Here is a 10,096-nt window from a genome sequence, read left to right as displayed (position 1 = left end):
TTCTCCTGTTTATATATATTTGTTTTTTTTTTAAAAAAGCCCCATTATTTATTAATAGCCTTCTATGTTTTAAAAGTTTCTTTTTCTTGTGTGCAGAGAAAAAAACATCATTTGCCTTTTAATGGGGTGTCAGATTTGTTTTCCAAACCTTGTAGAAGGGTTATCGTGGTTATGTATGGAGAAGAGCTTTCTTCAGAATCAATGAAAACTCTGTTTGGAACGTAATTCACGGCCCTCCCTCGGCGGTTCCGTGGAAAACTTAATTTCACCATTTTGCAAAGTGGAGGGGTGGGACCTTTCTCTGCGGTTAACTATTTTCACATGGAGGGAAACGCCATCTCAGCCCCTCACACGTACTAAATAACCCGCAGGCCGCGCCACGTCCGGGCCATCTTGGCAGCATGGTGGGGGTCAGAGCTCACGGAGATGTCCGCTTCAATTAGGGACGTCGTAAAGCTGCTGGGAATTAACTCTCCCCCGCCCCTTCCGGCCAGGCGCCCAGCCTGATGCTTAGAGCCACAAACACGAGCCCGGAAGACTCAGGCTCTGCTGCTGACCGGGTTTTCTTCTACGGGGGCCGTGGGTTGCTGCCCTTGGCCGTGGGAGACACGGTCGCTGACCACCCAGCTGGTGTGAGCTGACTACAAGGGTATGTTATTTGTCCCGCCCACTCGGCACGGGCCATTCTTCGTTCGCCCCTGTGCGCCCAGGGGACCGGCCAGCCCCAGCGCGGTGCGTGCCTCCGACGGTCGGAGTCACTGTGGCACTGTGTGCATTCATGAGTGTCTGAAGATGGCCTGATGTGGACGCGGAGTTTGAGGAGCTGTTCAGCAGGAGGGGCAGAAGGCACACATTTTGGCAGAGCTCGGCTCGTTGGGGCTGCGTGTTGGTTTCGTAGATGGAAGCAAGTCTACGTGTCCAAGGGAGGTGGTGGTTGCTCCACTGTCTGTGTTTAGGGAGGGAAAGAATGTGGTCCCTGTCACGTGAGCAGGTCCCCTGCCCTGAGATGTCCAGGCTCAGTCCCATGCTCAAGGCGTGGGAGGAGGGAGAGTGTATCCACATCTATGTCCATGTCCACATCCACACCCACGTCCACATCCAGACCTGTATCCACATCCACACCCACGTCCACATCCACGTCCATGTCCACATCCACATCCATGTCCACATCCACATCCAGATCTTTATCCACATCCACTTCCACGTCGACATCCACATCCACACCCACGTCCACATCCAGACCTGTATCCACATCCACACCCACGTCCACATCCACGTCCATGTCCACATCCACGTCCATGTCCACATCCACATCCAGATCTTTATCCACATCCACTTCCACGTCGACATCCACATCCACACCCACGTCCACATCCAGACCTGTATCCACATCCACACCCATGTCCACATCCACATCCAGATCTTTATCCACATCCACATCAACATCCACACCCACACCCACGTCCACACCCACGTCCACATCCACACCCAGATCCACGTTCACGTCCACATCCCGACCTGTACCCACATCCACATCCATGGCCACATCCACATCCAGATCTATATCCACATCCACATCCACATCCACGTCCACATCCACGTCCACACCCACGTCCACATCCACACCCAGATCCACGTTCACGTCCACATCCCGACCTGTACCCACATCCACATCCATGGCCACATCCACATCCAGATCTATATCCACATCCACATCCACATCCACGTCCATGCTCACATCCACACCCACATCCAGGTCCACGTCCACATCCGTGTCCACGTCCACGTCCACATCTGCATCGACATCATGTTGCCTGCCTCTATAGATCAATGCCGTCTGTATCTATGTTCATATATGCTACGGGGTCAGGTTCTCTGCAGACCTTGACTAACAGTCTGTCCCAAACACGCAAGCACGGGGGACCGTGGCCAGAGTTCCAGGGTCACAGCTGCACCTGGGATGCCCAGGAGGGTGTGAGCACGACGCAGTGAGGTCTTCAGTTGGTGGAAGTTCTTCCAGAGGAGAACAGGGTCCCTTACAAATAAGAAGCCTGGGGGTTAAGTAAGCTTCGCGCACCTACAGCTCCGTGCGCTCTGTGCTGAAGCCCTAGCTTGGGGCAGGTCACGTCCTGAGCTCACAGGAGCAGGAGCAGCCAGGATTGGGGGGTTAGCACCCGGTTTTGGACGTTGGGAAGCAGGTGCATGAGTGGGGAGTGAGCTAATACACCTGAGGGAGCTGAGTGCCCAGCCGGGGGGAGGGAGGCCGAGGCCCAGGCTGAATCACCGGCACAGTCAGGAGGGGTTTAGACCCCCCACTGCACGGTATTGGGTACCCCGGGCACTGTGATGGGATGGAGAAGGTGCCAGGGGGAAGGCACTGGCTAAAATGGGGGGGGGTTCCCCTAGACCCTGCGAACAGCACTTGTGGTGGGGTGCATCCCCAGGCGGGGACGGGGATGGGGCTGTGTCCCCTGGAGACAGGAGGGGAGATTGTCTGGGTGTGGCAGATGGGGGCACACGTGGGCACACCCCTCCCCCCACATGTTGTATTCGGGGTGCATGTGTGGGGTGTCAAGTATAAGTAGAGAAAACGGAGAGAATTGTCACTGTACAATCCCAGGCAGTCCCCACCCTGCGTGGGGAGGTGACATGGGGTTGGCGAGAGGCACACGGGCGGCTTTTATACACTACGACGGTTCGAGGTCGTGATGGTTCCTCAAATTCTACGTCAATTTAGTCTTTGTGTGAGACTTAGCACCAAGGCAGGGGCTTAAAACTATAGGAATTTAGTTTCTGCCAGTCCTGGAGACCGGAAGTCTGAGATCCAGGTGGGACGGGGCCCCTGAGATGGGGGGCGGGGCCGCTGACACCAGGGGGCGGGGCCACTGAGATGGGGGCGGGTCCACGGAGATCCAGGGGCGTGGCCGCTGAGATGGGCGGGGCCGCTGAGATGCAGGCGGGGCAGGACCACTGAGGTCCTGGGGGCGGGGCCGCTGAGATGCAGGGGGCGGGGCCGCTGAGATGCAGGCGGGGCAGAACCAAGGAGGTCCAGGGGGCGTGGCCGCTGAGATGGGCGGGGCCGCTGAGATGCAGGCGGGGCAGGACAACTGAGGTCCAGGGGGCGGGGCCACTGAGGTGCAGGGGGCGGGGCCGCTGAGATCCAGGGGGCGGGACCACTGAGATCCAGGGGGCGGGGCCACTGAGCTGGGGCGGGACCGCTGAGCTGGGGGCGGGGCCGCTGAGACGCAGGGGGCGGGGCTGAGCTCCCTCCTGAGGCCCCAGGGGAGGGTCCTTCCCGCCTCTCCCAGCTCCTGGGGCCCCAGGGTCCCCGGGCTCGTGGCCGCGTCCCCCCGTCTCTGCCTCCGTCTTCACGTGGCTTCTCCCCTGCGTCTGCGTCTCCTCCTCCGTCTCTTCCAAGGACACCTGGCTTTGGATGTAGGGCCCCCCAGACCCAGGACAACTTCATCTCAACGTACATCTTAATGACATCTGCAAAGACCCTATTTTCTAAAAGGATCACATTCTCAAGCTCGAGGGGCTAGGACTCCAATGTAACTTTTTGGGGCCACCATCCACCCCCATACCCCTCTTTCTTAAGTCCCTTACACAGCGAAAGCAGGCAGGTAATGGAGCAGCTTTCTGATGGACTCGGCTGTACCGACCCCCAAGACTGATGATGGAGATGGTAAAATGGGACGATAACGTGATGTTTAACCTGCCCGGGAAAGATGCAGTTTAGCAAGTCAACATTGTGCAATGGTTTTCTTGTCTTCTCCCTTTGTGCATGGGATGATCTATGTTACATTTTCCTTTTGCACCAACTCTGTGATCTTACCTAAGATAAACTTTCATCAAAAGACGAATGAACAGAAAGTTTAAAAGAAATAGATTAATCACCAAATAATTGTGTTCAGAGTGTGTCCAAGTATAGAAAATCAGGGCATTCGCAGAGAAGAACATATTTCAATATTTATGAAGCAATTTTTCTATAATTAAGAAGAATTCCGTAATAGGTTTTTATTGTTGTCATTCTTTTGAATCTTAATCCATAAACTGTTGTCAAATCATTAAAAGAAAAATGTATAACTCCGACGTGAATATCTTCCCTTTGATGAGCCTGGCCGTATACGAGTTGTTTTAGGTTTTTGGATCATGTTGGGGGATAAATAAAGGCCATTAGAAGTTTCTGACTAATTAGAACTCTGAAAACAGAGGTGGGAAAAGAGGGAGGTAAAGGAGAGAGAAAGAAAGGTATCCAGCTGACGACTGAGATGGGCATCTCTCTGTTGCCCACCTGTTCATTCATTAAAGAAGAAACATATTTTGTGCTGCAGACATTCCTAGGGCAGAATGGTGAGGGTCCGGGGGGCTCATTTCCAGAAGGAAAGGAAGGCCTTCCACCTCACTGGGGTCCAAAGCTGTTTTATCCCAGGATGGAGTAAACAGGAAGCTGAAGACTTGGGGGGAAAGGAGATGGCCATGTGTGCATGATTCACAGGCAAAGTTGTCCCAGATGGGGGCCAATATGAGGCTCTTCCCAGGGTCTCCGATTGGAGCAACCCTGTATCAGCCAGTGTTCTTCAGAGATACAGAATCAATAGTCTGGATGGATGAATAGATGAGAGAGAGAGAGAGATAAAGAGATAGATATGATGGATGGGTGAATGGGTGGATGGATGGATAATAGGTAGATAGATGGATATATAGATGATGATAGATAGATAGATAGATAGATAGATAGATAGATAGATAGATAGATATGATGGATGGATCGATGGATCGATGGATCGATGGATCTATGGATGGATGGATGATAGATGGATGGGTGGGTGGATGGGTGGATGGATGGATGGATGGATGGATAGATAGATAGATAGATATGATGGATGGATTGATAGATAGATAGATAGATAGATAGATAGATAGATAGATAGATAGATAGATAGATAGATATGGTGGGTGGATGGATGGATAGATAATAGCTAGCTAGCTAGATGAGGGATGGATGAAGAGAGGAATAGATGATAAATAGATGAATAGATAGATTCAGATAAATTAGATTTACATATAAATGTAGAGAGATAGAGAGATGATAGGGAGATAGACATTTGTCATAACAAACTGGCACATGCATTTACGGAGTATAAGAAACCCCACCATCTGCTGTGTGTCAGCTGGAAACCTTAAGGAGCCTGTGATATGAACCAGTGTGAGTCTGAGTGTGAGAACGAGGAAGGCTGGTGCTGTAACTTTCAGTCCAAGGGCAGGAGAAGATGGAAATCAGTGAGAAAAGGGGCAAATTACCCCTTCTTTTGCCTTTTGGGGCTATGCAAGCCTTCACCTGATTAGACCAGGCCCACCAACACTGAGGAACACCATCTGCTTTGCTCAGTCCACTGATTCGGTGTTAACCTCACCCAGAAACACCCTTCGAGGGACAGCAAGAGTCACGTTTGGCCAAATATCTGGGCGCCGCACAGTTCAGTCATGTTGACACAGCCCGGTAACGCTCACAAGCCCCGACGAAGCTCAGGACCGCCTCCCTCTCTCTGCCCAACCTAAGTTCTGCTGGGGACGTTTTCTGCGAGCTTTGGGTTTTCCTGTCGACAGTGGTCAGGACGCTTCTGCTCACTTCCCTGTAGGATGAAGGGGCCCATCGGGGGAGGCTGACCCTGGCTGGCGGCCGTAGACACAACGGAGCGTAGGACACAGAGGTCAACACGGGGACAAATCAGCCTGGTCCCCTTCAGTCCCTCCTCCCTCCTGGCCGGCGCTGAAACAGCACGGACGTGGCGGCACGCCGGGGAGCGTCTGGGGGGAAGGACACGCCCGTGTTTTGTGCACACTCAGGTCTGTGTGGTACGAGCCTCCGTCTGCACGCCCATCGCGGGCCGTGGGTAATGAGCTGTGTGTCAGGAGCCAGCCTTCCCCCGGCCGCCGAGGCCAGCCTCCCTCCCCGGGGCCCTGAGCTTCTCCTCTGGATGCTAACGAAGGGTAACGAGGCACGTGGTGGCAGCGGGGGCTGAGGAAGGGGGCGGAGAGCGGCCGTGGCCGGGGAGGGTGCTCGCACCTGTCGCTCGCTGCACGGAAGGCCCCGCCTGTGCCGTCTCTAGGAAGCTGCCGGAAACCGTCTGAGGCAGCCCGCAGGAGCTGAGGTGGGGGTCATGAACGAGGGACGTTCACGGGTCACAGCTCTGAAGTCAAGGTCAGCGTGCCCACAGACCAGGGCTCTGGACACCCCTGTCTCCTGGTTCGTATCCGGCTGTGCTCGTGGTGGAGAGAACGGGGGGCTCTGGGTCTTCTTCCTGTGGACCCTGATTCCATCGTGGGGGCTCTACCCCGGGACCCATTCATGTCCGAAGGCCCCGTCCCCCCTTCTACCATCCCCTGCGTGTTGCTTCAGCAAAGGCAGAAACACACACACCAGTGGGTGAGTGAGGGGCGTCCTGTCTTCCTGTGGTTTCCGCGGCTGCTGTTACACCTTCTTACCCAGCACCGCTGAGCTCACCGCTGCAGACGGGTCGCGGGGTGGACGGCCAAGCCCGGACGGTGCAGACAGTACCGACAGTGGGGTGTAGACCTTTGCAGGACGTGGACACCAGAAGCCAGGAGGGAGGGAGTGTGAGCCTGGCTCAAAGGCTGGTCCCAGACCACCTTCTGCAGTTCGTGCTTTGGGGAAACAAGGAGGGGTGTGGGGGGGAGACAGGTGGTGAGGGCCCCAGGGCAAGTCCCGAGTGCTGCGTGGATACGAGGAAGGCCCGTCCCTCCCCATATGGGCACGGCCGCGTGGTGCCCCGCATTGCACAGGGGAGAAGCTCTCTTTTTCTTCGTCTTCTAATTATTCATTTTTCAGAGACAGAGCGTGAGTGGGGGAGGGGCAGAGAGGGAGACACAGAATCGGAAGCAGCTCCTCCGAGCTGTCAGCACAGAGCCTGACGCGGGGCTCGAACCCACAAACCGTGAGATCATGACCTGAGCCCAAGTCGGATGCTTAATCGAATGAGCCCCCCAGGCGCCCCTTTGTTTTCTTTTTTTAAAGCATGCAGCCGCACGCCAGAGAAATAAATACACAGCACACCCCCCGTCCCCAGGCCTTCCTGGGTGTGTCCGGAGCCCCATCATCTGTCGGCGGCCCCTCTGAGTCATGCAATTACAGCCTCCCGCGTGGCTCAGCCTCCTGGACCGTCTCTTAATTCAATTCCCATCTATGAAAACCTGCACGGGGCCTCCCAGGGGACGAGGTGCCACTCGGGGCTGACAGCCGTGATAGGCGCCCGAGCGCTCCATCTTCAGAGGTGGCGTGGACATCCTTTCTCGTCGCGTGGGTTTTACGTGGTCACTGCGTGGACAAGGGGACGCGGCCCCGTGAGGTCTGCACGGTGGGGCTCAGACGCACTTGTAGGGAAGGAAAGACACAAGAAGTAACAGGCACCTGTGTCTGAGGAAAAGCACTGGCTGGGGCATTCAATGACCCCTTGATAGTCACGGCATCTCTGTCCGTCATGAAGAGTGCCTCAGAGATGTGTCATGGTCGGCGTCCCCATGTGACTGGCCAGGGCATTCGATGACCCCTTGATAGTCACGGCGTCTCTGCCACGGGTTCAAGAGACCGTGGTTTTCTCTGCACACACGTGAGCTGTATGGGGCTGGGGGGCCGACCCTGGCTTGGTGGGGTCCGCGGCTCCTGCGTTCTCACGGGAGCTCTTTTCCAGCAGAAGAAAAGAAGGTGCCGGCACCCACGGGAGCCGACCCCACGCATGTGAACTGCTGCTCTGATGTCCTGAGCTGTGGGACGCACCCGCCAAATTCCCACGTGTCTCACTTACCGACTTGTAGACGAACAGTGTCCAGGTCCTCACACGCAGATGTGCTCTTCGGGGCCGTTGTGCTGGGTGGGACCTTGCTGGGGGTTTTCCCTGGGCCCCCTGACATCCTCAGAGCGAGACGAGTCACCCACCTGCCAAGGTCTTCTTTATGGTTCACAGATGCGCGACACGGTGCCCAGCAACACGTCAGATTCAGAGAATGTTTCTTTTCTTCCAGTATAAGTATGTCTCAGGTATTGAAAGGGATATACTTATACTAACAAACCCCACCATGATTTGTTTTTCTGAAATTTAGTTTTTACTTACTCATCCTGTATTTTTATGTGGTCAAAATGGCAACCTTAATCAGGCTTTTTCCTCCTTAGGACTCGAGCACGTAAGGCCTCACACAAAACGTGCCTTCCAGATACAACTTAGGATGAGTTGGCACGTTGGGTAGTAGAAGTCTTCCATCTATATCTGTCTGTCTCTCCATCTATCTATCGATCCATCCATCATATCTATCATCTATCTATGTATCTATGTATCTATGTATCTATCTATCTATCTATCTATCCATCCATCCATCCATCATATCTATCTATCTATCTATCTATCTATCTATCTATCTATCTATCTATCAATCATCTATCTATCCATCCATCCAATTATACATCCATCCACCCATCCATGAATCCACCCATCCATCCATGCATCCATCCATCCATCCACCGATCGATCCATCGATCGATCGATCCATCCATCCATCCATCCATCCATCCATCCATCCATCCAATTATACATCCATCCACCCATCCATCAATCCACCAATCTATCCATCCATCCATGCATCCATGCATCCATCCTATGATCTATGTCTATCTATCTATCTATCTATCTATCTATCATCTATCTTTCCATCCATCCATCCAATTATGCATCCATCCACCCATCCATCCATCTATCCATCCATCCATGCATCCATCCATCCACCCATCTCTCCATCCACCCATCTACCTGTCTATCCATCATCCATCCATCCATCCATCCACCTAGCCATCATATCTGTCTATATGCCTATGTATGTATGAATGTATCTATCTATCTATCTATCTATCTATCTATCTATCTATCTATCCATCCATTCATCCATGCATCCATGGACAGGTGAGGGAAAATGGACTCTACGCTGTGCAGCTGAGCACCACCGGTGATGCTGCCTGTTCCAGAGCTAGCCTGTCCCTCTGGCTTCGTAATCCAGGCCTGAGCATCCCTGGAGGGTTGGGGATACGGTGGGGGCCCCCAGTCCTGAGTCTGAGGTGGGCAGCAGCGCTCAAAGCTCCTTGACCTTGGCTGCTGGCACCCGGGTCGCCTCGCTGTGCTGAGCATGTGTGAGATAACCCTACGAGGTGGACGCAGGAAGGAACCTGAAGGCGGTGTGAGCCATGTCCAGAAAACAGCATCCCAGGTGTCCGGCGGGAGGGACGGGCACTAACAAGCAGGCTGGGATGTCCTGTAGCGCAGGTACTAGCTTCGTAGGGGAGGGACCGCATCCCTTCTCTGTACCTGGGCCGGGTTTGGCCTGGGGAGGGGTGAGGCGGGCCTCGCTGACCCCTTGGGGTCGCAGCTTCCCCGACTGTCTGGGGAGGGTCCCTGGATGCATCCGGGGGGCCGGCCCAGCAACGGGCCCCCCCCCGGGCCGGGAGTCCATTCTCCGAGCTTCTGCTTCTCACCGTAGTTAATAAGTCAGGACGTGGAAGAGAGACTCATGGTTAATTTTCCGCAGCCGGTGCAGAGTGTCTGAGCCCATAAAGCGCGGCGGGGCTCGGGCTGTGAATTTCCCGATACTGACAAGCCAAACAGCTTAGAAATCATAATTATAAGGTACAAGTGTCTTCGGGTTGTTCTTGTGACATAAAACTAATTTCATGTTTTTATTCATCATGCGGGCGAGACAGAGGCAGGCTCCGGAGGGCGCTCCCCACTTCACAGGCGCGTCCCCGGCCGTGATGAGCGGAGACGGCGCCCGCGGCCCCTTGCGGCCGCCCGATGCGCCGACTCGCTGCGGACAACCTGGCCGACCTGGTCCCTGCTGTCGCCGACAGTCGCTCGGGTGACCGGGCGCAGGGCTGGGCCCGCTTGGCCGCAGAGTCGCCGCGTGGCGCTGTGCGCATGCGCAGACCGCAGGCGTGCGTGTGCGCCTGGCGGCCGGTCCGCTGAGGGTCCGGGGGCGGCCGTGCCCGCTGAGAGGCAGGGGCGGGGCCGCTGAGATGGGGCGGGGCCTGGAACGG

General features: G+C 54.9%; 1 protein-coding gene across 1 annotated transcript; it reads right to left on the bottom strand.

Moving 5' to 3' along the window:
• Window positions 1-979: 979 nt before the first annotated feature.
• LOC120240550 (vesicle-associated protein-like) lies at window positions 980-9,516 on the bottom strand. The gene is made up of 2 exons (XM_039245291.1): window positions 9,372-9,516; window positions 980-1,794 (listed from the first exon to the last, which is right to left on the bottom strand). The coding sequence occupies exons 1-2, from the start codon at window positions 9,514-9,516 to the stop codon at window positions 980-982; spliced, it is 960 nt and encodes a 319-aa protein (XP_039101222.1).
• Window positions 9,517-10,096: the final 580 nt, after the last annotated feature.

The sequence above is a fragment of the Hyaena hyaena genome, unplaced genomic scaffold (genome assembly GCF_003009895.1).
Source record: "Hyaena hyaena isolate Hyena2069 unplaced genomic scaffold, ASM300989v1 scaffold_259, whole genome shotgun sequence".
NCBI lineage: Eukaryota > Metazoa > Chordata > Mammalia > Carnivora > Hyaenidae > Hyaena > Hyaena hyaena.
Note: the sequence above shows the minus strand (reverse complement) of the source record. Positions and strands in the feature narration are given on the sequence as shown.